General features: G+C 33.5%; 1 protein-coding gene across 4 annotated transcripts; it reads left to right on the top strand.

Annotated features, from left to right (window-relative positions):
• The first annotated feature begins 1,827 nt into the window (after positions 1 to 1,827).
• Positions 1,828 to 27,160, top strand: LOC118181802 (uncharacterized). 4 transcript variants are annotated; one of them, XM_035351001.2, is made up of 6 exons: positions 1,828 to 1,939; positions 5,257 to 5,302; positions 8,331 to 8,454; positions 13,163 to 13,198; positions 13,285 to 13,491; positions 24,422 to 27,160. In XM_035351001.2, the coding sequence occupies exons 3-6, from the start codon at positions 8,409 to 8,411 to the stop codon at positions 24,646 to 24,648; spliced, it is 516 nt and encodes a 171-aa protein (XP_035206892.1). In that variant the 5' UTR covers positions 1,828 to 1,939; positions 5,257 to 5,302; positions 8,331 to 8,408; the 3' UTR covers positions 24,649 to 27,160. The 4 variants fall into 4 exon arrangements, with proteins under 4 accessions (XP_035206892.1, XP_035206895.1, XP_035206893.1 ...); XM_035351002.2 differs by having other exon boundaries at positions 1,839 to 1,935; XM_035351004.2 differs by lacking the exon at positions 5,257 to 5,302 and having other exon boundaries at positions 1,838 to 1,939.

Below are 27,160 nucleotides of genomic sequence, written 5' to 3'. Positions count from 1 at the left end.
GAACCGATGATATTCTCTATAAAATAATTTAGATGTCTTAAAATTTAAACTGATAGAGTGGCCTGTTGTTCTGCCGTGCTTTTATGTTGGCTATAACGAATGCGATGTTATTTAAATGTTACTTATTAAACATTTTAATGAATGGTATACATAAAATAGTTAGTACCTGATACTTCTTTTTGTGAACTGTGATTATTTGAACCATTATTTAAAAATGGAAATTTGAATAGTTTTTAGTACGCAATTTTAAATTACTTAGAAACTAGCTTTCTGTTAGCTAAAATGAATATGGTTTTTAGGTCATAAATACATTATTAATGGACAAAATAAAGCATTCTGAAGAAAGGGAGATTTTTAAAAATAAAATAAAATAATTTTTATATTATATGTTAATAATAGATTATTATCATTATAAAATATTAAGGAAATATATTTTGATTATATCAGTACGGATGAGATATTATGAGATAAGTATTTAATTCAGGAATATAAAAATTACGTAACTTGAACTTCATTTAATCCAATATTTTTGAAAATTGGAAAGTGAAATATGAATTGGATTTTTAAGGGAAATACAAAATTCGTTAAAAATCAGTTCTGATGATTATATTTCTTGGAATAATTTGCTATTTTTTCATTGAATGGATAAAATAAGTTTAGAAGTTTTATTAGCTTCTTCAATTTTTGTTTCAATAGATCTTAACCACTCGGCCACTACTGGTGAAGCCGAGAGTAGGTGAGGCCACAAGTAGAGCTGTACAGAGAAGAGATGGAGATATCTTACTCGGTACTGTAATGTTAAAATTACTATGAATTTTTATTGGAATATAGATTTCTTTTAAAGTAAATAATATTGTGATAGTTACCGGTAGTTTATCCATGAATACTTTTAATTTGTTATGTTCTTAATGTAACCAAGTTTTTTGAAAATTAAATTATTTGAGTAACGATTGTACGATCGAATTGGTATAAACAGGGGGGAATACACGAGAAAATACAGTATATTATTGAATATGATATGTAAAATTATTTCTTTTAAAGATATAGACAGACATGCCCTAAACGGTTCTGTCGAGCTTCAATTAGACTTCGAACTTTAGATACCTCATCTCATTACATCTCGCAATCAATTAATATTTTGTAGAGTGAGGAAGAGCTTAAAGCGGGAAAAGGAAAAATTTAAGAACATCTAGTGTCTAGAACTAGATCGAATTACCGGTTACACATAATTCGAGAAGTTAAGATAACTTTCACAATAGAACAATTAGCCTTATCAATTAATTTCCAGATTTTTTTACTGTATGATGTTAATGAAATATAGAACCACTTTTAGTTTAGAACAGGAAAACCTCTATACGAAGATCTACCATTTTATAGTTTTCGTATGTATTGAAGGTCTGCTATCAACTGTTTTATTTATTTGCATTTTAGATTTAAAAGAAATTAATATGATAATTTTTGAAATCAGAGACGTTTGCATTAAAATTAGAATGCTAAATTTATGCAATACACAGGTATAAATAAACCATAGTTTGTTTTAAAAAAAATCATATTTTTTCCCTAATTACCTTGAGCAATTTTTTATTTAAGAGATAAGCCTCAATCATTTTTCACTTGTTCGTTTAAGCTTCAAGAATTTTGCCCTCTAAAAATCACATATTTTTGAGAAAGTTCTTTATAAAATCACGTATTTTCGAGAATGACAATTTTAACTTTTATTGTCCACAGAAACAATGGTAGTTTGTCAACACTGAGGGTCGAGCTACTAGTTAGATTCGATGTCTTTATCGGAAATGTAGCCATATGCTCTGTTATCGGCCACTGATAAGACTATTCATTTTGCTCCTGTATCGAAAGCTGTTTGAGTGGCAGGCTAAGCTTCCATAATGAAGTTTACTTTAAAACTCCGCACTGTAGACATTTTCTTCACAGCATGTGAGTAAGTAGTTATATTTATAAATCTTATATTGTTATTCAAGAGCTGTTTCTTCATTTTTTTTTTTTTTTTTTTTTTGCTGCTTAGTTCTGTAACTTCTTTGATTTGCGCTTGTTGGAATGTAAATATGTTTATAAACAGCTGAGAAATAACATCAACAATTTTACTGAAATATTTTACCCCGTTTTGTAACATTATAAAAGGAATCCTAGAAAAAGCTAATTTTATAAGATATAAACTCTTTCTCGGATGGAATAACTAGAAATCTATCATCCTAATCATAATTTAATGAAATGAGCTACATATTTCTTTACATTTGACAGCCGTACTCCATATTTTCGTTTAAGAAACCGCGTAGGCTTCGAAATGCTGTGTAATAATACGCTTTCCAAGTATTAAATTACAGATTTCGTTATTTTTATAGATAATTGCTTACATTTCTTCTAAGAAATAAGGACAATAACGAATATTATGTGAAAAACGAAATCTATTGTAATTTATTTTTCATATTTCATCAGAAAAGTATATTTCAAGTGAAACTATGAATTGATTTTCTTATGGAAAGAAAATACATATTATTTTTATTCATCAATCACTATATTATGCACATTCTGGGTATTTTCCCCCTTTCAAATCAAACATTCTGTCTTAAGAATATTTGCATTACAATTCTGTTACATAAAAGTTGGAATATAAAAGTCTCATACAAACGTCTCAAATTCATGGAGCCAAGTACCATTTCGAGCTGTTGATTCAGCTCTTATTAACAAAATATTACCGTGAACAAATGAATTTTGCTCTTCCGCATAAATATTTTTCACTTTTGAAAGTTCGAGTAATTTGAACGAAATAGAAGAAATCATTAAATATTTATTCTAAAAACCTAAATTTAAAAAACAATCTAAATTAAAAAAATAGTTGGTTAAATATAAAAATTTTAATTGATTTCAATATTATAATGTGGATGACAAAACTTCTGAATCAAAATGTTTTAACAGCCGTAGAATCATTTAAATAAATTACTGAGAAACTCATTAACGATCACATAGCATTTAAATAACAACTAAACAATTATAAAAGTAAAGGAATCGGATTCAACACTGAGGAGTTCCTCACCACGAACACTGGCGCTGGGGAAAGAAAAGTCTGGGGAAAGAGTTCATCGATCATTTCACTTAAAATCCGGCGGAGTAGTGAGGCTTGTTTCTAACATCCTTACCCCTTCTGAGTCTATGACTACTGCAGGAAGCTTAAAACTCATGAAAAATATTAAATAGATGAAGGCCATGAGGCATTTTAACATTTCTTTCCACCCAGCTTCACCGGATCACATTCTGACCTGCATCGGACTTTAGCATAGCTGCTTTCTCGAGTTCCATGTTCCATATAAATACCTAATAGCTCTACATACTTATTGATACATGATTTCTAAGCGCTCTGAGCATTGAAAAGGCAGCTGTATTAAAAAATTTTCTCTTTGGTTAAGAAAGTGGAAAAAGTTGTGCAGTTTATGCTAAAGAGAATATCACAAAACATTCTATCTGATAGTTCTGAATCTTTCCTTTCGTAAAAGGCGTGAAATGGGCAGTTTAGTGTAAGGAATTCAAATTTGATAAAGAAAAGAATATAATTCTCATAAAATCATCTAATTCTGAATAATAGAATTAGTCTAAAAATTTTCAATCATCCTATAAAGCAAGGTTTCTGAAACTGCGGGTCGCGACCCACGAAGGAGTCGCGGGACCTGCAGCAGGGGTTCGCCAAAACTTTTAGCCAAAACTTTTTAATGTTTCCTTAACTTATTATAATAATTTTACAATTACCAAATATTTTTAGACAATGTATCTGAAAATAGATAAAGATAAGCAATACAGACAAAGAAAAAAACGAAAACGTTTCGACGCATTCTTTTTATAATATAAATGTTCATTTTCCTTGCTGTCATTTCGTCTGTTACTTATTTAAAATTTTCACATTGTTCTATGTCTTAAAATTAGAAATTAGAGTGAAAAAATTGACAGTTTCACTCACGCGTGTGTCGGATTTGCTTAATATTTACGGGGTTCCCCAAAAGTTTTGTGAAGATTAAGGGGTCCGGGTGGTCGCGAAAAAATCTCAGTGACAAAAAGGGGTCGCGACTGAAAAAAGTTTAAGAAACCCTGCTACGATGTAATATTTTTAGAAGGAAGACTTGAGGGATATTATGTAATCTATTGATTACTTTAAAAACTTGATATTTGCGATAAACCTAAGCATAAAGCAATGTGTTTTTGGAAATTGCACTTTAGTTTGGTTATCTGGGATATGATATTTATTCCTTTACTCCAAGTGCTTTTCCTTTAAAATGTAATTTTACGATTTTCAAAAGAAGGCTAATGGGTGAAAGAGAATTCCGCGGAGAATTAAGATCTGCAAGCAGAGCGACAAAACCGCTATATTAGTGAGTTACAACATTCTCATATTTTGGCTGACTTATTTTTATTAGCTTTTTGAACATATTCAAAGGGTTTCAGTTTTTGAACATATTTAATAAACGGGAAAATTTAACCTTTGTTTGTATTAATTTCCTAAGGAAAGATTTCATAATTAACAGAAATCACAGCTGAAGAGAAAACCATGGGTTGTATATTTATATCAAAATTCGAATAATCTATCAGCCACTTGTTATGATTCCATACGAACATAAAAGTGATTAACAGCTGTTGACATTTTACATTAAAAAAAAACGGATACAAAACCTATTGACAATTTCCATTTCCAAAACCTCTAAATGAATTAAATTTAAATTTTTAAAACTTTAATGCAGTTTAAGCATAAACCTTTATAAATTTTTCGCTGTAGTGACACTTCACTTTCTACTCTGGAACTTGCCGTCCTCCCCTCCAAATGTCTGTATTTTCTTACATGTTCTAGCTAAGCCCCTTTGTCTTGAAGATGGACATTAAAGTGGTAACTATTTTTAGAAAAATGTCTCCAATATTTAGCGTATTTTTTAAGGAAAGTGCATTTTCTTAGCCATTAGCAGGTCTACTTACTGAAATGCTTAGTTCTTTATCTCCAATATAAAATTTTATTTCGTTTTTATGTTCAACGTTTTGAACATTCTGTAGAGTAGAAAAAAACTTCTTTCATTTGTTAAATTTTCAGAATTCCTCATTTCACTAGAAGATATTGAAAAATAAAGATTTTCACTGAAGATTTAATTTTTGAAAAATTAAGCACTTAAACTTTTAACTGCCTGTGAAATGGTATTGTAAATGCAGTGTCATTCAAGTGCCGTATTATTACAACCCTTTCCTTAAACGATGTTTTTATTTCAGTTTCACTTGATTGGACAGTTCTCTAGATTGCCATGATCAGCTGCAGGTAAGAAACGTGTGCGTACTTATGTCAATAAGCTTTTTCATATTTAAAGTTCACAACGACTAAACATCGTTCCTAACTTATTGATTCCCGTACTGAAGATTCATTATCTTTGCCTGGATACATACCAATTATGAAAGCTTGGTAGGAGATACGCAGGCGCAGATTTTTCACTATTGATAAGTTAAAAAATAAAATTGCATGTATTATTTTTTCTCCGGTTACTTTCCATTAATAAATGTTATTAACAAAATATCGTATAATACACTTTCCCCCATTGTAACTTCTTAGAGCATAAGATACAAGTTTGAAACTGTTAAATGTCAAGACTTTAGTAGGTAAATCTGTAGGGTTTCCCTTTGTTTACTAACCAGTTATTTTAATTTTGGTATCATTTCTGAATTCTCTACCTTCCCTCACATTTCCTCGCTAGGATGCAAATTAAGTGATTGAGAGAGAGTATTTAAACGGGTAAAATGAATAGTTTAGACAGGGCATAGTCCTCCAGCTGTCAATTTAGTAGCGACTACGCATTTTGGCCATTTAGTTAGTCTATCGCTGGCGTAGGTTGCTGAGTCATTCTGCTTGGTTAAATTAAATTGTGAAGTCTAACACTACTTCTCATCTTTCGAATTTATTGCTAAATTTACCTTAAATTCCCACCGCAAGTACCTTAAATTCCCACCGCAGCCGGTGTTTTTGTGAGGACGAAGTCCTTGCCATTCTGTTAAAATAGTTGTGATAAATAAAAGGGCTGTTTACCTTTTCCCTTGCTGCGTTCATTTTCCCGCCTGCGCGAGACGTCGCCAGGTCGCACTCTGATTTAGACACTTTGTATGATAGCAAAACGGTTTAGATCTTATAAATCGCGACACATTTTCAAGGAAAAAAGTCGATCGTATATATATATATATATATATATATATATATATAAGTAAAGTATACGAAAGTTCTCTCTATATATACTTATATAAAAGTCGGTCATCCTCGCTATGTATTCAGTCCGTAGTCAGCGTGTTTATTATATCATGTAAAGTCTGTACTGTTTGTATCATGCTAAAATCAGTACAATATGCGACATTTTTATACAGTAAAATACATAATTTCTAGAAGTTCATGGCCCACCAGCAGCCGAGCGGTAAAACTGCTGAATGATGTTTCCGATCTGGGTTCGATTACAGGTGAACGGACTGGCTGCTTGGGCCCTTTCGTCGTTTTCCCCATGTGTGATGTGTATTCGAGCCAGCTGTTCTTAGAAAATCCTCCAAAGGCCTTCCTTCAGGCAGAGAGCTCTAATGTGCTTTGCCATATTCTACCAAATCAACCAGAACATTTTAGTCTTCTGTGATAAATTTTAATAATTGAATTTCATCAATATTCGTCAGTGTTTATGTTATTGTGTAGTGACAGCTAAAATACTGTATTTCGGGTTTTATTTCTTCATTTATCATCGTATATTTTCATTATCTGAATTGGTTAGCTTAGTGACTTGACGAATTTTCTAAACTTCAATTTGAAAATTTGGTAACTTGTCAAATAGCATTGTGTCACAAAATCTCGCTATTTTATGCAATTTTTAACTGCCTATCTGTGGAATAAGATTTTCAGTATTAAGGTTTTTTTAGATGAACAGATTTATATATGCTTGGAACAAAATGAGCGCTCATGATTGGGAGACCATCCTTGTAAGAACTATGCAAAGAAACGCCTTATAATGTAATCAAATCCGAGTCAATGGCAGATAATTTAATTGATCTCATCATAAATTTAAGGTTATGGTACAGTAATAAATGTAGTTGATGGTGTGAGTACAAAGTGTGAGCTTCTACGGAGAACAAAACAGAGATATTCCGAGAAAAGTAACTAAGCGTCAAGTGTAATCTATTTATCGTTTATGTTATAATCCATTCTTATAATTAGAATTTCTTATAATTATTCTTATAATTATAATTTTATTTTGCACTCATTTCATTTTGTCTGAAATAAAATACTGGGCATAACATCCCGTTTGAAAACTTTTTACTAAGCTACATTTTCGTATGCTCCAGTTTAAGAAAACTTATAAGAAACATTACCTGCCTTCAAAGCAGGACAATGAAAGTTTTTATTTTACTGTCATCTGGGTAATTTATTTCAAACCAAAGTTCAAAATGAATACAAAATAAAACAAAAAAAAATTTATTTATGACTGTACTTCTGTAATTTAGTGAATCTTCGATTTAAAAATTTATTCCTGAGCAAACAAAATATGAAATATTCACGAAATTTCCGAAAAAGAAGTTTCTGTGTCGACACAGTTGAGTTCAAGTTGTACAGTCTTTAGGATTTTTTGAAGCAGGAGTACACGAAAAATGTGCAATGCGCTCACCGGAACTCGAACCTTGACATCTCAAATACTCGCCGCGTGTGCTATCGTTACATCACGAAGGCATACAGAAAGAAGGCAGAAAATATTTTATATACTTCCCCTTTTAAATGGCGATTAGGGACTAAGGGACCCAGTCACCAAATCCTGGCGATGAAGAATCATCATTCACTATCTTTTTAGTTCGGTCGCCACTGTAGATGTCATTAGATTTTTTGAAGCAGGAAGACCGGAAAAATGCGCAATGCCCTCGTTCTAGAACTCTTGAGATCGAGTGTACTACCGTTACACCACCGTGTATGGTGTATTGAGAATACGGCAAAGCACACTAGGGCTATCTGCCTAAGAGGAGGGATGCCTTCGTGGAAGACTTTCTAAGGGAAACTGGCTCGTATACACGTTACACATGGTGAAAACCACGAAAACACCCATGCAGCCAGCCCGTTCGCGGGATTCGAACCTCGGACCGAACTACCAGTGTTCAGCGGTTTTACCGCTCGGCCGCTGGTGGTCCGTTACACCACGAAGGCATGCAGAAAGGAAAGGGAATATACCTTATAAAGTACTAACTGGGCGATTCAAAAAAAATGCTAAAGTAAACTTTGTATTAAACCTACACAAAACCCCAGATTATTGCTTTTCCTTACTTTCCTTTTTCCATTTTAGTTAAAGAAGACGCACGGGTCACTTTAAGTGTCCTTAGCAAACGATGTAAAACGACAGTAAGACTCTTCCAAGGAAGAAATGGCTAATATGGCCAGCTTCATTTGGTTCACCATAGTCATCGTAGGTAAGTCTGCATTGGTTGCATTATGAAATTTTTAAGTTTTTTGCCTTAAATATAGGAAATCAGGATTTTTTTCATGAAATTTACTTTCCTGTATTTTTAATACAGAGGGCATAGTTCATTAATATTGTACCAAATGTTTTGTATGATATTACACATGGGCTAAGTTGTAAAAAAGATGTTTATTTCAAATACAGAAAATACAGAATTTATCGTTTTTTTATTTGCACTCTCACAACATTTATCTTTAAACGTCATGAAAATTCTCATATATGAAAGCGAAGCACAAAGAAGCGAAGCACAACTAATAAAACATTACTAAGAGAGAAAAACATTATCATTTTGAATTATTATTATCCTGAAACATCATTCTGAATTTATCTCAAAAAAATTTTTTGCAGCGTTTACTCAAATCATATTTCAAATTTATTTACTAAAATAAAGAGTAAAATAACGCACTCTAAGTAAAAAAAAAAAAAAAAAAAAAAAAAAAAAACGCATGAATATTTAAATTATTTTGATTAAACAAAAACATATCGGAAATCTAGATATTCAGAAGTTGTACAGAATTGAGCTACCATATGATGGTAAGTGTTATTCTAGTGCCAGTGAAAAAAATAACAGTTTCATTGTTTTTCACGAACTACCTATATACCAGGGGTGGCCAAACTTTTGGGATCCGTGGTCTACTCCACATTTAAAAAATCGAAGGCGGTCCACCAATGGCAAAGCTAAATTAACGTAACGTAGATGCTTATATATTTATTTTCGGTAACAAGAAAAAAATGGTAAATTATCGAATTTTTCTAAAAAAACTTAATATTTACAAAATAAAAATTTACTGACGAAAATAATCAAAGTATTCATATATCAAAAATTGACCATTCTATTCACTTCGTTTAGTTGAAATTTGGCACTGTATATCTGCGACAAGTTTATCATATTGTGGCTGGTACGAGCTTATTGCAATGCGTAAACACAAAATTAAATATTCATCTGTTAAACGCGACCGATGTTTGGTGTTTTTATGTCGTTCATGGTCGAAAAAGCAGATTCGCAAAGATACGTCGATCCAAAGTATGATTTCAAATACAAAATCAATTTGTAAATATTTGGAAACGTTTCCTCAGAAAATTAATAATTTCTTTCTCGACCGTGACTGATGTGGTATCTATTAAATGTCCTATTTTTTCAGATGCTCCATCAATGTTGCCATTTTCATTAAATGGAAATATCATAAGATTGAGTATTTCTTCCAACCTAATTAAGTCAGCGAATCTTCTTTCAAATTCTTCAAACAAAACATCTAAGTGTTCGGCGAAATCTTCGATTTCTCGGTTTGGATTATGGATGCACTCTTCCTCCATGTTTTTGAAGTTTCTCAATTTATGTTTTCTTAATTGAGACGCATACCTTTTTACCGTTTCTTTGAAAGTTTTAATCGCACTCATCATGTCTGTTAAACATTTATTCTTTCCTTGTAGATTTAGGTTTAAGTCGTTAAGTTTTGCAGTGATATCGCAGAGTAAAGCTAGTTTCATGAGCCATTTCTCATCTTCCAATTCAGTAATGCGCTCTCCTTTCATTTGTGGAAAATTTTTTATTTCTGGTAACAGAATACGAAATCTTTTTAAAAAAGCTCCACGGCTTAGCCACCTGAGGTCTGTGTGTAATAAGAGATCTTCGTACTCTGATTCAGTTTCTTCCAAAAGCGCCCTAAATTGTCGTCTCTGAAGACTTCTTGAATGAATTGAATTCACGATTTTAAAAGCAATTTGCATTATATCATTACACTTTAGTATTTTTGAACACAATACCTGTTGATGGATAATGCAATGATAGCTGGGAAAACTGGGAATTTCCTCATAATTATTGCACAAGGCAATAAAACCAATTCGATTCCCGACCATTGCTGGAGCTCCATCTGTTGTAGTAGAGACCAATTAATACAATATTGGAAATCCTGTCTTATCAATAAAGTTTTTAAATGAATTGTAGATATCTTGGCCTCTCGTTTGTCCTTTCAATGGGATTATAGTTAAAAACTCTTCTTTTGAAGTCATGTCTTCGAAAACCATTCTCACAAAAATGCATAACTGTGCAATGTCACTAATATCCGTGGATTCATCAAATTGAAGTGATAGGAATTTACAAGCTTTTTAATCGTCATTTAATAAATCCTCCAAATTATTATTCATGGCTTCAGTCCGTCGCATCACAGTGTTACGCGACAAAGAAATATTATTTATTGACGATATTATTTCAGATTTGTTTTTAAAATCGTGGAAAAGCACTTCTCCCGCTTTACAGAAAGCTTCTTTTATCAATTCTTCATCTTCGAATGTTTTTTTTTTTTCGCTTTATCAAAACTTCTGTAATTTTTAACGACGCCAATGTTACTGCTTTAGCTTTGGTGCCTGGTCTTGTAAATAACGATTGCTGTAAATGTAAATTCGACTTTAATTCATGCACTTTAACTTTTTGAAGTTCACTGCCGATTGGAAAGTCTGTAGCGTATTCTAAGTGCATGGTTTTAGTCACACTTGAGTTACATATGAGACAAACACATTTCTTCTTCACCATAACAAAAAAGAAATCATCTTCCCACTCATTGTGATAATGGTATGTTTTACTTCTCTTAGCACTGGTACCTGGCTGAGTCATTTTGGACAAGTTTTCCCACTCTCGACAGTCACCACTATATCTATCAAACTACTCACCATCAAAAGTAATGCAAAAGTAATGCTTAGAAATAATCTAACAAATTTTAATTTATATGCATAGCAAAATTATGCACAGTCACCCAACGGAATTGATACATTGCTCATTATATGGATTCCAGGGTGCTGACTTTAATACCTTATGAAGCTCCAACACCTGCTACGAATACAACAGTTGTCACTCGAAACCGCATACTTTCATAAAGGGTGCCAATGAAATACGTACTTCCCTCCATCCTTCTTCAACTCACTAGGCCAGATAACACCTCTTGGAGGCTGGGGAAGGTGACGTATCTGTTTTCCTATGTGGTTCTATATATACACTCGATTGGAGATAGCTACAATGAAATGGGTGATAATCTAATTCAACACATCCATCATCTGAAACATTCAACCCTGGATGGCAAACACGAAAAGGATTATGACAGACCTAACCACATCGTCTGCATATCAGTTGACCAGTTAGATTAACCACTAATAATCCTGAAATAGACTGAGAATAATAATATGACGTCCTACTCATAACACCAGGTGAGGTCCCTATGCTGCGTTGAATTAGACGGCGTCTTGAAGTTCTTCACCCTCACATCGTAATTTGTATTGTCGATCATCATCTGTGCCAGGACTGAAACGGCATTTGTCACCGAAGACAATACATTTCTCTTCAGAAATTTAGGTTCGAGATTAGTGCGAGGGTTACGTGCACTTGTAGATTGAGAGAAACACATCGTCCTTAGACGTCCAGCACGAAGCCCAAATACGCTTATACGACGGAGAATAATACTCTTGGATACGAGTTTATGCAACCGTAAAAGTATCTGAAGAGATATTGGGAAGGCTGGAAATAATCTCAATGTGGTAACCACCTTGCTTTCGTTAGTCTTGGGTGACCTGGACGTGTATAAAGATGCTCTATTCGCCCCACCGATGCACGCACCTTGAAAGTGTGCTAATATCATGCCCACTTAATACACTATACGACGATGTGACCAACTAACCCCACGAAGTCCATGAATGAACCCGCTTTCATACGGTGTCAGATGATGAAAAATTGTGTGCTAATGCTGTCAAGGCTTTAAAGTGTCAGGATGAATTGCCAGGGAACAGTAGCAAGTAAAAATAACAGGAAAAAATGTTTCAGAAAGCCAAAAATGTTATGAATATTCTGTAGTTGACAATATTGAAATGCCCTACAATGTTGTTCAAAAGCTTTGCAGTTTGTATCATTTACTTTGGTTGTTGTTATGACAAATCTTGCTTGTATGAAATCAAAGCAAGCTCACGAAATTCACCAAGGCAAGGAGCCAAATTGCGGATGTCGTTGGCAAGAGCCTTGAACACCATACAGGTGACAGTACGACTTTGCTCAGTTCAGCCCCACATTTTGAAGGAAGGCAGTCCGAGGAAACGGGTCCGACGGTTTCCCACCCCTCCTTCATTACCATCAACCTCTCGAGAGGACTTTGAGTGCCCATGTGCCCCACAGTTACTATACATTTCCAAACAGCCATGCTTTCTTCGGAATTCGATATCGGGCCCTTGGGTATGGCAGTCAGCTTCGCTTTTTTTTAATTACCTTTCAAATTAAAAAAAATTAAATTTTATAGCAGCATGAGTTACGTTATAGCTATTATTAAGCATTAAATTCTGCATGTGGATCTTAGTATATATTTGTTGGGGGAGGTGCAGACCTCGACATAATTGTTATGCGCCATAAGGCTCAGGTGGTCTAAAACTTGGACATTCTAGATCCGTAGCTATATTTTTTGCGGGTATCTAAGCCTTTCTTTGTTTAAATTTTTTATTTATCTCTGAGAGTATTTACAAAATAATTATATTAAAAACTTACTATTATACGTATATCCAATGTCTTTAACTATTATATGATTTCTATGAAGTATGATATTTTAAGAAAATATTAGCTACGAAGGTTTAGTTTTGCTGCCTGAAACTTATAAACTTCGCTTATTTAAAGCTTTGCTTTCTTTTAGGAATTCTTGTTTCATCTCTGGCAATGATAAGCATGGGTAAGCTTTTGGATTCAAATATATTACTTCACATTTTAGAGTAAATATCATTCAGTAATTCATGTACTTTTATATATTCATTCCAGGTGCAGCATGTTGGGACTACTGTGATACAGTTCCCGTAATTGCACAGTATCTGGTCATTACGGGATCAATATTTTTCTGCTTGCTAATACTTCTATTACTTCTAACATTCTGTATCTGCACATCATCCGGAGATCCTAAAATTAGTGGAGTCCTAAAAATAATTTTTGGTGTTTGTGTAACCATCATGTATTTACTTGTCATTGCTGGTAAGAAAGCTGATTATCTAAAATTAATGAGTAAAACTAATATTTTCTAGTTTAAGGCACTTCAGTGATTCCAAAAACAAACAAAAAAAAATTGAAGTTTTTTATAGAGAAAAAATGTCTTTACACTTACTCGGTAGAACTAGTCATTAGTTTATTTCATGGCATCAGATTTGAAATATATTTCAAAGTAATGCATGATTCCAAAATCAGTATCATATCCAAAAGCATCATATTTCACATATAAATTATCGTGTTCATATCATATTTTGTATATGAAGTACCATAAAAGTATTGGTGTCTGCCGAAAACATCGCGGACGAAAACGTCGCGGAGAAAGCGCCAAGGCGAAAACATCCTGGGAGAAAAGAAAGTGAAGATAAAACGTCGCAGTTCTAAAACATTGTAAAACAAAATATCGTGGTCGAAAATAAAACGGTTCAAAAACTTCGCAGTTTAAAAACATCGTCGTCGAAAATATCGTGGTAAAAATAAAGTACCTGCAAATCATCGCATGACGATAACACTGAACACATGCGTTTTCAGATTTTAAAAGTTGTGAATGCATGTTCGTATAATGATTTGGGAGCACAAAGAGGAAAGAGGGATTCCTTTACTTCTATATTTCATATTTATGAATGAACTAAAAATAAGAAGGAAACTTAAGCACTTAAAAATTGAAAAAGAGTAGAAAACTAATGCAACTTATAGAACTTAATAAAATTTTAAATTTACATAGTTTATAAACAAAGGTTATTAATAAATTAACCTTTTTACTTCCTTGTACGAAGTAAAAAGGAAGTATTGTAATCGCGAAAAGTTTCAGGCAGCATATTTCAATGAAAATATCTATTTTGATCGCTTTCGAATGCAATTTCACGATGTTTTTGGGTGGTATCTGTACATAAAGACAGAATAAAAGACTCTTTTCCTCCAAAAAAAAATTATAAAACTGCTTTAAAATGAATTCTGAAGAGAATTTTTCGTGGTGTCTGTAGGAACGTATGTACGTACGTACGTATCTGGCATAACTTAAAAACGAGTAGCCTTAGAACTTTGAAATTTTGTATATAGGACTACTATAACATGTAGATGTGCACCTCGTATTTTGGTTGCAATCGGCCGCGCCAAACGTATATAGATATATTTATATATATATATATCCACTTTGTTACCCGGCTCAGTGATCTCAGTTTCTTTACTCTTATATGTTTGTAAATTGTATATTTTTTGCTTTCAAAATGATTGAATTATGTTGTTCTTATCTTCCGGTTAAGGTTTTTATGCCTTTCGCAAATCTGGAAACAATATTTGTACAATTATCAGCAATTTAAAAGCTGTTTAAGTGCGGCTAAGTTTTAAATAACATGGCAAACATATTTGTTTACATTTGAAACAGCAGAATAGTAGATTTGTTGCCAATATATAGAGACTAAGCTTCGCAACAACAAAGATAACGCCTTCATTTATTATTGCCAATTAAATCATGCTTAATCCTTTCTGGAATTTTTTCGAGGAAATAAGTGTTTAAGATTTACTTCGTAATTTTTAATACAGATATTTTGAGTTTTATGTATTTTTGCCTTGTCGCGAAGTAAGAACTGAATTAATTGAATGAGAAATACTAAATCGTCTGTGAAAAACTGTTTCTTTTTTGTTTTGTTTGCTTAATTTCTTTTATACATCGTTCTAGCTTTATTATAGTATTTGAATAGAACATGTGGCAACGATTAGATAATCCTTTAAATGATATAAATTTTGCGCATTCTGAGTTATAATATGAACGAAATATAATACTGTTAAGTGAACCTAGCGCCATAGTATCACTATGGTAAACAAATAGAGTGAATTTTAAAGAATGCCTTTATTCTATTGTGGTTTATGCGCTGTCGGCGAAGTAGATTTAATTCAATCCAATAAGTTTAAACGAAATGTAAGAAAAAATGCGTATAATTTAATACTCCGTACAAGGAAGTCGTGGTGTACACATCAGATTTTTTTATAAAGTTTTACGGATAATATTTTATGAAAAATGCAGTCTAAAAGGCTTAGAAAAAGGAAGATAAATAACTTCATGAGGTTACCTCCATAAAAATTGCTTAGTTAATGATCAAATTAGCTTCTATCGCATTTGTCAATCTGATATCGTTTTAGCGAAAATTATATATTGTTTTGTTTCCGTTTATTCTTAAAGTATTGTTAACATTTTCATGTATAGCGTGCAATCAGTTTTTTGGATGTCGATTTGTTAGTTATGATCTAAGTCAGTTCCATAATGTGACAGTATGGGATTTCAAAAACGCATGTATGCGATGTTATCGTCATGCTATGAATTGTAGGTACTTTATTTTTTACCACGATGTTTTCGATGACGATATTTTTAAACTGCAAAGTTTTTGAACCGCTTTATTTTAGACCACGATATTTTGTACCACGATGTTTAGGACTGCGATGTTTTCTCTTTGCGATGTTTTCTCCCACGATGATTTGTGCCGCGACGTTTTCGCTTTGCGTTGTTTTCTCCGGGTCTTTTTGTCCGCGATGTTTTATGCTGTAACCAAAGCATCACATTCCAACCATTTAATTAGGATTACGTTTACTTTTAATAAATTTAAATGCAGTTTCATCTAGAAGAATCAGACAAGAAAACTAGAATTTATAAGCAGGGTCCTACTAAATGAGGCTGAGGCTCCAAGCACAATACCTTTTCAACCGCTCCTAAAGATCACTTTCTTTGTTTTCACAAGACAAGATTACAAGGAGCTGTAACAGGATTTAAAAAAGACACTATATCATTTGTAGATGATATTCAGCCAACAAATGTATACATTAAATGTAGATAAAAAAATCTTTAAACAGAGAATGACCGAGTGCTATATTAACCATTTAAACACCCATAATTTATCAAAATTGTAATCTTTTAAACGAGAAGTTAGAGCTAGTTAGATGGACGTTTTAGTTTTAAAAGATTCAAATAAATCGAACTGACTTTAGTGAAACAAAGAGAATAAAACTATTGTTTACCAAACAAAAAGGCAAATAGAAAATTATTTCTTTTTTAAAGCAATGTATAACTATCACAGAATATTTAAATTGCTCGAAATTCAACTCTAGATGCTATTAATTTTGAAGAAAGCTCAAAGCACTGAGAAAGAGTCTGACATACAGGGGTTGGACAACAAAACGAAAACACGTGTATTTAGAGTGTAATATCTTATCAATACAGCGTATGCACTCTTTTGGAACCTAATACTGCAGCAATTCCTTTGGAAATGATTCGATAAAAGTCTTGTTTTTTATAAAAGGTATTCTTCACCATTTCCTTTGAGAAATACAGGGCTTGAATTAACCGAACTAAACATATGCAAGGACAACTTAAGCACGCTTTTACAGAACGAGTAAGATAATTGCTTTTCAAAATATATCACCGTGGCAAACGCTGTAGAAGGAAATGTACAAATGCTTTAAATTTTAATGAAAATAGGGGACAGTACGATCTCAACCAGCAAGTGGTATCCAGTATTCAAAAGCACTTCCAGTCACTGACAGAATGTTTTGGTTTTTATTATCTAAAGCTGGAAGATCCTAGGCATGAAAATATGTGTATAATATTCATTTTCAGCAAACACTGAAGATAGCAAATTAAGCATGAATGAAAAAGATAGCCAGATAGATCTGTCTCGTGAGACAGTTTAAAAAACTAAATTCTAAATATAAAGACTTCATTATTGCCTCTTTATAAAAAAATGAATACCCATCACTGAGTGGAAAAGCTATGAAAATTTTAATTCAATTTTCAGCAATATATTTGTGCGAAAAGACATTTTCTTCTGTAACAGCTGTTAAAACTCGATACAGGTCTCGGCTTGAAATAAACGTGGCTTTTCGTCTTGCAGTGATATCACTAGAATCAAAAATCCACAAACTGATTTCAAATAAACAGGAACAAATAACGCACTAATAATGAGTAATATTTAAATAAATCTAAATTTTTCATTTCTTTAAATAATTACTCTACACTGACTACCAATAAGTATTTAAACACCTGTGATAGAAAAGAAAAAATAACTTTATTCAAAATCAATAGTTGGTAGAGCCTCCACGAGAGGTAATTACAGCGTGGACCCTCCGGGGCACACTTTCCACAAGTCTTTGTATGACACCTAGTGGTATTTTCTTCCACTCGGCTTGAAGAAAACATAGAAGCTCTTAAACCGATTTTGCACGGGTAGTATACCCCTGAATTCGGCGATGCAACTCGTTCCAGAGGTTCTCGATAGGGTTCAGGTCTGGACACTGGGTAGGCCAGTCCATTCGATAAACTCCATTGGCACCATACCAACAATGACAACTGGCATTGTCGTCCTGAAAGTAACAGGGGTCCAACCCGTAAAACTGCCACAACGTAGGAAGCACATTGTCATCCAAAATAGTGCAGTAGGCATCGGAGTTGAGCTTACCATGAATGGGGACCAAGGGTCCCAGCCCATACCAGGAGAAACACCCCCCGACCATAATTCCACCTCCGCCGAACTTGACTGTTGGCACAATGCATTCTGGCAGGAGACGTTCTCCAGGTAGACGCCAGACCCAGACCCTGCCATCCGAACGGTAAAGGGTAAACCTTGATTCGTCCCTCCAAAGAACCCGTTTCCACTGATCTACTGTCCAATTTCGATGTGCTTTGCACCACATTAACCGAGCAGCGAGGTTGGACTTTGTGATCAAAGGCTTATGGGCAGCAGCGCACGACCATGAAAACGAAGCAGATGTGCTTCCTTATAGATGGTATTCATTGAAACAATACTCCCGGATGCCTGTTGAAACTTCTCGCGGATGAGGGCTATCGGTTGGGTGCAGTTCTTCCGAATTTCTTTGGACAGCACTCGTCGGTCTCTTTTCTCCCAGTTTCGTTGGTCTGCCGACTCGGGACACATTCCGACAATCACTGCTCACCTTCCACTTCTTAATCACATAGGCCACTGTCGATTTTGGGTACTTCAGATCGCTAGATATGTCTCTTAAGGATCGGCCACATTTGTGATACCCAATAATTATACCCTTCTCGAAATCAGAGAGCTCCAAACTGCGAGGCATCTTGCATGCGATTAAAGCCAATGCTGTTTCCTACTCGATATATATCGGCGAAGTCCGTGACGTACCTTAGGACCGCAGATATCGTCATTTGCATAGGTGTCCAAATACTTATTGGTAGTCAGTGTATAACTCTGTTACCTTTAATGGGTGCATTTCACATTAATAAAATAAAAGTTTTCCGATTATTGTTATATAAAAGTATTTACCATTTTTTTAAAACTCATATCAATGGTCCACCAAATGAGAAATTATACATTTAGTGGTCCATGAAGTTCTAAAGGTTGGCGACCGCTGCTCTAGCATACCCCATACAGTCTCAGTAGCGATGAGGTAGGGGAACTGAGTATAAAGCTCGCTTTCGTGTTCTTCAAATCACTGTCTTTTTTTTTTTTTTTTTTTTTTGCTGCGAAGCGAATTGGGGCATTTCAGCTTGATACGTAATATGTCCTTCAGGGTTTTTTTTTTTTTCATTAAGTATTGTTCAAATTTCGTGCTCCCACTGAAAACAGCGTTTATTATGAATGTTGGTTATCAATGGTTTTGATACACAGGGTGCTCATAAAAAAATTCCTCAATTTAAAATCGCTAGTGTCCTATCTGCTTAACCAATCGAAATAAAATTTCAGGTATGGTTATATGAAAGTATGCATTCGAAATTGTGATTCAAAACAATAAAGGCTCTCGAGAAAAAAATTTCGAAATTTTCGAATGACAACACCCAATGTTTTTCCTGCGCAAATTGATTAGAGCATTGATAAAACGATGCTTGTATGACGAAAGTTACCGCTGTAAAATTTTGCAAAGAAGAATATTGTAAAGGACCAATGACAACTTAGAGAGTAGCCGCACTGACGCATTTTGCATAATTCACCGGGATAGACACTAGAAACACAAATCACAGAATATCATGTACAAAGTTTGGCTTGTAGAAACCTTTAATAAGCAGTGTGGGAAGACTGTTCCATCGGTCAGGTGTTCGAACGTGCTAACAAGATGACACTTACAGGGAAACAACGAGGTGAATCGATAAAGCTGTTTTACTAAACGGGAAAAATGCTGCTGACGCAGTACGAGTTTAACAGTGAAATTATAAGCTAAGATGAGGGCAATGTTCCGTAAAAACTGGACTTGATTTGGCTTAAAAAAACTGAAGAAACTGAATGCACAAGTTATAGACAGCAATCCGCACGACCACTGAATGTGTTCCTCTTCTGTTTTGCGGATGTTTCTTTATCGATTCTAATACTGACAGACGTTACAACCTGGAGATGAGCAATAACGTACTGACTTTGCCAATTTTTTCCTCGTTAGATATGATGAAGATAGCAGGTGACCGCTGCGGATATTACGGAGTGATGAAATGCATTTCTTCTTAACTGTAATGTAAACTCCAAGAACTGAATTTATTGGGCTGACTAAAATCCTCCGATGTGGCACCAGCGTCTTTACATGAAGTGATGCGGCGTCGCAAGCGCATTCGTTCTCGGTCCGTACTTCTTCGAAGCGTTCACTTCAACAGGTACGAAAACGTCCTGTATCATAAGTGCTCGGTAAAGAACAATACTGCAGAATTACGTAACTCCAGAAATGCAGTAGCGAAATGTCGTTAATGACATTGTATGGATTCAAGATGATGCACCTCCACACGTCGTAAATGTGTTTGTCAACTTCTGCAACAATACATTGGAGACAGTCTTCTCCAGTAATTTGCAGTTTTGTGGCCACCACCATTTCCCGACCAGACTCCAATGGATTTCTGGCTGCGGGGTTAACTAAAATCTAACGAGTAAACGTCAAATCCATGAGATTTGCCAGAACTGAAAGTTGCCATAAATACGAAGTTATATAGATTCCTTCTGTTACGTTCTGTAACTTCTATTCTGTATGTTACGTTCGTCACTATTGTCAACAATCTCCTTCATTCAATGTTTTATCGTTATCTGCGAATGTGAGCATATTGAAAACTTCTAATTCGAATGAAAGTTTTTTTTTTCCCCTTTCCTCGCTTTGTTGTCATTGGTGCTTTACATTGCTTTATTTTGCAAATGTTTTACCCCTGTAATTTTTGTCATATGTGTATCCTTCCAAAAGTCATTTATATGTAGTTTTTCAATCCTTTAATCAATTTGCGCAGGAAAAAAATAGGTTTTGCCGTTCCAAAATTTCAAAATGTTTTTACTGTAACGATAACCGTGAAAGCTGTACTATTTTAAATCACCCCAGTCTCGAGTTCCTACAATCCATCATAACAATATTTGAAATTTAATTTCCATTGGTTGAGCGGATAGGCCGCCAGGATTTCATATATTGAAGAAGTTTTATTATGACCACTCGACTGTCACTTATTCGACTGTGATATTTTAACATAATGTATATGAATGCTAAAACGGATTTCAAATCCTTAACTGGAATGATTTCTCAAGCAACGTATAATTATATTATATGGAGTGTAAATATATATATATATATATATATTAAAAAGAAATATAAACAATAAATAAATATAAACAAATCATATTCATTTTCGAATAATGAAATTACTTTCCGCTCTAAAAGCCTCAGACAAACCAACATATGAAAAATAAATTTAGTACATAATTACCACAACAGAAAGTTAAAAAAACATATATGATGGTAAATAGATTTTACATTTCCCTGTACATAGCCAGAGTTTGTGTTCTGGTTTTTAATTTATTTCATCCTCTGTTTAATTAAATATATGTGTGTAATATATCTATGTATGTATGCGATTGTCAATGTATGAAAAGCATGCATTCTATACAATGTTTGGCATTTTTGTGGCAAAGTGTAAAATACCTGGATTATTTTGATATTATTTATACTTTTCCTAAGCACTGGATGTTATACTTAGGTACTATATATGGAATGAAAAAAGCTATTTAGGTAAAGTATTGAAAGCAAGTCATGAAAAAGCGTTTATTGAAAACACGTAATGTAGAATACAATAGCACTAACACCTTCTTTTAGCAAGATAAATCAATTAAAATTTGTTTTTCCAAAACATCGCAGCATAGTGATTCTACAACCAATAGTCCCATGGTTCTTTGCCAGTAGCCATCTTGTTCTTTTCCTTTCTGTCTGCTGGTAAGTAGTTTGGAAAATTCTGTTCTTTGTTCTTTGACTCGCATTAGTTTATCGTAGAATCGTCGTGATGGAATTCTTCTGCTGATGATGGCGAGCAATGAAAGCCATGTACCTTGTTGTGTGACGTCATTACAGTGAGTATTTTATACATTTTCTGCTTTATCTTTTCACTACATAGAATACTTAAGAAATGCCTAAAATATTAATTGCTTCATATTTTGAAGCACAGTTTCTAGCATTCTGTATATTGTCTAGGCATTCAATATAATGCCGGCATTCATTCATTTCCGGGAACATGTATAACATATGGCTACTCATTGTGTTTCCGTGTGTTTGGTTCATGTATTATTTTGTATAGATTTTAATTGAGTCGATTGACGTTGGAATTATGAAATTCACTCAACGATAACTTCAGAAATATAATAAAATCATCTACTAAAATTAGAGGAGATTTGATGATTTTTGTATCTTCTTGGCTACATTTTAGAAATTTAAGGAAAACGCGTTTTTGAATCTATAGGAGAGGTTTTCTATAAAAAGCCAGAAATATCTTCGCTTCCAATTGAGCAGTAGTATAAATATTAGACTCTGAGCACCCATAAGTCAGCTAAGTCCAGGTTCTTAGTCTTTTACACTGAGTTCTGCTGTTAAATTTTCTGCTTAGTAATTCGAGCTTTAGACATTATTCTGTGATTGAATTTGTGACCTGCGATATCCCTTGTATGTTAAGGAGAATTTCGGTTTCTTTTTGTGTTCTCCTTGAGCTATTTTTAGTTGTTTTACTTCTTTGGAAAAATTATTATTCATCCCAAATTTAATTAAAATTTCAAGTTCTCCTTTTAATCTGTCTTAGTTATTTAGTGTAATTTTAATAAACCTGTAACATGCAACAATAATGTAATATACACTGGTGTACAAACTTAATCACGGATTTGTTCTTATCGCTGCAACCTTGCAAGAAATTACCTGTGAGATGTGAATATTAAAATACAGACACATTATTTCATACTTTAAGAAAGCAAACTAGCACAAAAGGGAATATGACACAGATAGTATAGAAATAGCAGAAAATTGCTTTGCTTTATAGGAAGGGTGGCGTTGGTACAAATGATTGCCTGCCCAAGTGAAAAAACAAAGCAGATGTCCGTTATGACTCGAGGCAAAGCACTCGAGGTCTATCTGCCTAAGAGGAGGGTTGCCTCCGTGGAGGACTCTGTGAGGAAAACTGGCCCGTATACACTTTACACAAAAGAAATCTACCGTTTCTCAACTGCAGGGCTTAGGTGGTACCATCACTCCATTCTCAAAACTAGATCATCGAACAGTTTTTGACGTAAGCTCTCAGTACTTGATGAATATCTGTTTAGTTTTTGCGTCCAGCGGATATCCTTGTATGCGGAAAGTCGTCCTCGCAAAGCATCCTGCACATGTTCTCTAATTTTTAGGATAGAATGTTGGACAGTCGAGTCGAATGATGTCCTTACATTCTCGCAGCTCACCAACAGCTCAAGTCTGATGTGTTCTGATCTTATAGCCTATAAAACGATAGTCTGCATCAATGGAACCTCGGAATACATGCACGTGGGGAAGAATAAATTTTTGACAAAAAAGATCTCCGTTAGTTGCAAAATCATCGAAACTGTAAAGAACAATGCTATAATTCAGCATAATATCTCCCAGACGAACATGCCAAGATAATAATAATGGTCCTTTATCTGATCTTAATTGGGAAAACAAACCTCCTCTGTACCTCTCTCTATAGCTGGTATACAGAATCATTCATGACGCGTTAACGACTCCCATTTGTAAAGAGAACTTATTGCCATTAATTATGCATTCATTGTATCCATCTTTATAATCTTTGCACCAATCTAAAATACACCGCTAACGGGAGGACATTAGTAGGATACAACATTAGAACAATGGGCAAATAGACAACTTTTATGAAGACATCTGGCTATAGTAACATAAGCTATACTTTAAGGTATGCCAATTTTTGAATATGACATTTATGAAAATCACAAACATTCATGTGTATTTATTCTAATATTAGTTTTAGTATAATTCAAACAGAAGCGATACTTGACATCCTTTTGCAGCTTCTGAGTAATGTTGTCCATTGACTGGATATGAGCTCTTTTGTCACACATTAACGCCATGGATTTTGGCAGCCCAACAATAACCTCTTTCACAACTATAGCTGTGTTCTGAAAGGCTCTCCAAATACGTGAAAGGAACTGTGGTCGGTACCATGCTCTTGGGTGACACTCATCAAGCTACGCCCCTTTTGAGACTTCTTGATAATTCTCTTACGTATGAAGTCATGAGCGTGGTTTCTTTTTGCTGTGTTACATGTGAAGCTCACTTGGAATGAACGTCCTTTAATAACCCTTACAACCTCTGTTTGCTTACCGTTATGCGCTACGCGTGTCTGCCACAGACTTTCAATGTGCTTTCGTGTGACCTGATATACCTTCTTCCGGCTATTTCCATGGGAATTATACGAGTAGTTCTGCCCCACTGAATGTGCATTGCGCTAATCGATACAAGCCATTTTCTCCGATTTCATGGCATTCTTTAAGTCCGTGTTTAAGTTGTGCACGTTAATGCAGTTGACTCGTAAGTATACCATAACTTTTCTAAATATAAAATTAATTTTTTAAGATTAACTGCTGATATAAAAATCCGCTTTGATTAAAATTATAATCTTTATTCCATATCTTTCTATCAGGAACTACTGTGCTTTTCGTCCAGTCATCTGATGAAGACAATGCTTGCAACAGAACGAGTACTAAAAATGAAGATTTTTTTGAAGAACAGTTCAATACAACAGCTCCTCGCACTGCAGACCCTTTCTGTAGTAGCACCCTTCCAGTATTCAGCTACAGCGTTCTTGTTGTGTTTCATATTCTTCTCTTCTTCTCACTGCTTGTGACATTTTATGACAATTCAAAGTGATTCTCGACTGCCAGCACAAATCAGTTGATTCACAACTCTTTCACAAAATCCTAACATATTCTCGACCATGTCCTTGTTTTCAACTAAGAACTTTTATAAAGGTGATAAAATTTAGAAGAAACCAATATCTCCGAGCTAATGTTCCGGTTTCGGCATATTCCAGAGCCTTCATAAAGAAATCCTGCCCAGCATATCCGGCAATATCCTCACAGTCCTTTCGTGTTCAGGATCCTAACCTGTTTTTGTAGGAAACATGTAGGACTTAACGATGAATTATGCTTTTATTGTATCAAATCGATCTAGAGAAAGAGTTATCGCAATTGTTAGTAAATGAATAAATAAAATGAAATTACACGGTATAAGAAGCAGTAAGAGTAAAATACTGAAATTGGAAAAATTAAGATTTTTAGTTACCAGATTATTATTTAACATCATCTAAATTAATCAATAACTAATCAAAATGTAATTCATTCATTAATTTAAGACATTTTAATTGGAGCTATTTTTATTTTCTGAAATAGTTTGTACTTATGATTTTTACACACAATTTTAAGCTTAACTATAAATACCAATATTTCATCAATTAGTGAACTACACAATGTATAAAAAAGAAATTTATTAATTTCGTAAACAATATATTTTTACTGAATATCAGTACTTCAATGAAAATAGCTTATTAGTTTCCACATAGCAATTTTTCCTTGATTCAGAAACGGTTAATAAAAGTACTGTATGATTCATTTTCCCTTTCATTTTGTTCAGAAATGCCTAATGGAATAGTCATTAATTTGCATTGTAATTATGGAGCCTGAATTTAACAATGTTACTTTGATGAAAGTAGGAAGAAAATAAGAAATAACAAATTAATATATGAATTAGTAAATAAGAAACCTTCTCCAAATTTTACTATTGTATTATTAACCTATAATCCATAGGTATAATTTTGATTTCCGAAGCAATTCGAACCCAGCTTCTCTATTATTTCTGAAAAGAAATGTTTTCGAGCTCTGAAATTTAAATATTTTTGTTTGGTTTTCTTGTATATTCATCTCTGTAGATGTTTTGTTTTTCACAAATTTAGTAATTTATTTTGTTCATGTGTTTTAAATATGATTGTAGTTTACTCCATATGCTATATTGTCTATATGTGTTTATTTATTAAATTTTATTTACTTCTTTAATGAATTTATATGTTGTCCCAATATGAGATTTCTTTTAATTGTCTATGATACAACTTCTAATTTTATGCAACCGCCGATAGGCTTTTATAATCATCTCACCTTTTTCTTCTTCATAGACTTTCTCTTTTAAAAGCACCATATATTAAGGTATGCTAATTTTTGGTAATATGAGTTTTATGAAAATCACAATCCTTGATATGCATTTTCTAATATTAATCAAATCTAATATTAATGATTAAAGCATCATTAAATTCGTTATAAAATACTGCAAACTCAAACAATATTTCACATGAAAGCGCTTCCAACAGCAAGTAAACGCATATCCATCATATGGGTTTGCATTAATTTTTAATGCATCATGTAGTATGTACGTTTAATTTCCTTTTTTAATTCCTTTTAATTTTTTTAATGCTACAGGAATACTTATGAATAAAATCACCCGAAAATAAAAGGGATTTTACATGAAAAATTTATATTATATATATCGAAAAGTAGTTTGAAATTTCTTATCAGTAACTAGTGAATTCCTGCACGTGTGCTTAAGTTTCCGAGATCAGTACAATTCATCTAATTTATAACAAGAGACTGTTACTGCATTTCTTGTAATAAAAACGACGCCGTTTTCCTCGTTTAAGCCTGTCCAAAATGGGGTTGCGTCTAATCGCAATTTTTTTCAATAATTTGCATTTAGCACTTTGTGTTTTACTTTTTTTACATGGAAACTTCACCTGTAAGTACAAGAGTTCCATTGAAAATAAAGTTATCTGAATCTTCTTTAAGTTTAGAAAACATCTAAGTTGAATAACTGTATTTTTTAAATTTTGATTCCTTTTTTCACGCCAAAATTATGCCAAAGTGACAGCACTACGAAGCCACGCTGAAAGTTATTATGCATGCAGAACATGGATCTGAGTTGTGAGCTGACATTTTGACGTTAATTTTAAGAAGTGTTCATCTTTAGAGAAATAATGGCAATTCCATTTTCCGAGCAAAAAGCAACGATTGCATTTCTTCGGTTATTAAAAACACTCTTTTTTTTTTCCTTTCAAACTTCTCCATATACGATTGTGGTCCGGATATAGCCGGAATTCCAGAATTGTTACTTTCTCAAATCCGGAATTTCCCGATTTGTGAAATGTAAACATGGTAATAAGAAATCTGTTAAAATAAAAATCTTTTCCAAATTTTAAGTTAGAACAGATATGTTTCAGAGATTACATAAATATAAAAATTTTAGAAGATACAAATGTTATTTCATTTAAATTCTATTTTTTCATACTATAGTTTGTAGATCTTATTAAATCTTTTTATTAAATTTCATTTTATCTGAA

This window comes from Stegodyphus dumicola, chromosome X2 (assembly GCF_044657685.1).
Source record: "Stegodyphus dumicola isolate Sdum_Otavi_A_Nest chromosome X2, ASM4465768v1".
NCBI lineage: Eukaryota > Metazoa > Arthropoda > Arachnida > Araneae > Eresidae > Stegodyphus > Stegodyphus dumicola.
This window is presented reverse-complemented; position numbering and strand designations above follow the sequence as displayed.

Bases quoted from the DNA above. Each gene is read 5' to 3' on its own strand.
- LOC118181802 (XM_035351001.2), top strand. From the start codon at position 8,409: ATGGCTAATATGGCCAGCTTCATTTGGTTCACCATAGTCATCGTAG. The intron at 8,455-13,162 runs GTAAGTCTGCAT...GCTTTCTTTTAG, and splicing joins GTTCACCATAGTCATCGTAG to GAATTCTTGTTTCATCTCTG. The intron at 13,492-24,421 runs GTAAGAAAGCTG...TCTTTCTATCAG, and splicing joins GTATTTACTTGTCATTGCTG to GAACTACTGTGCTTTTCGTC.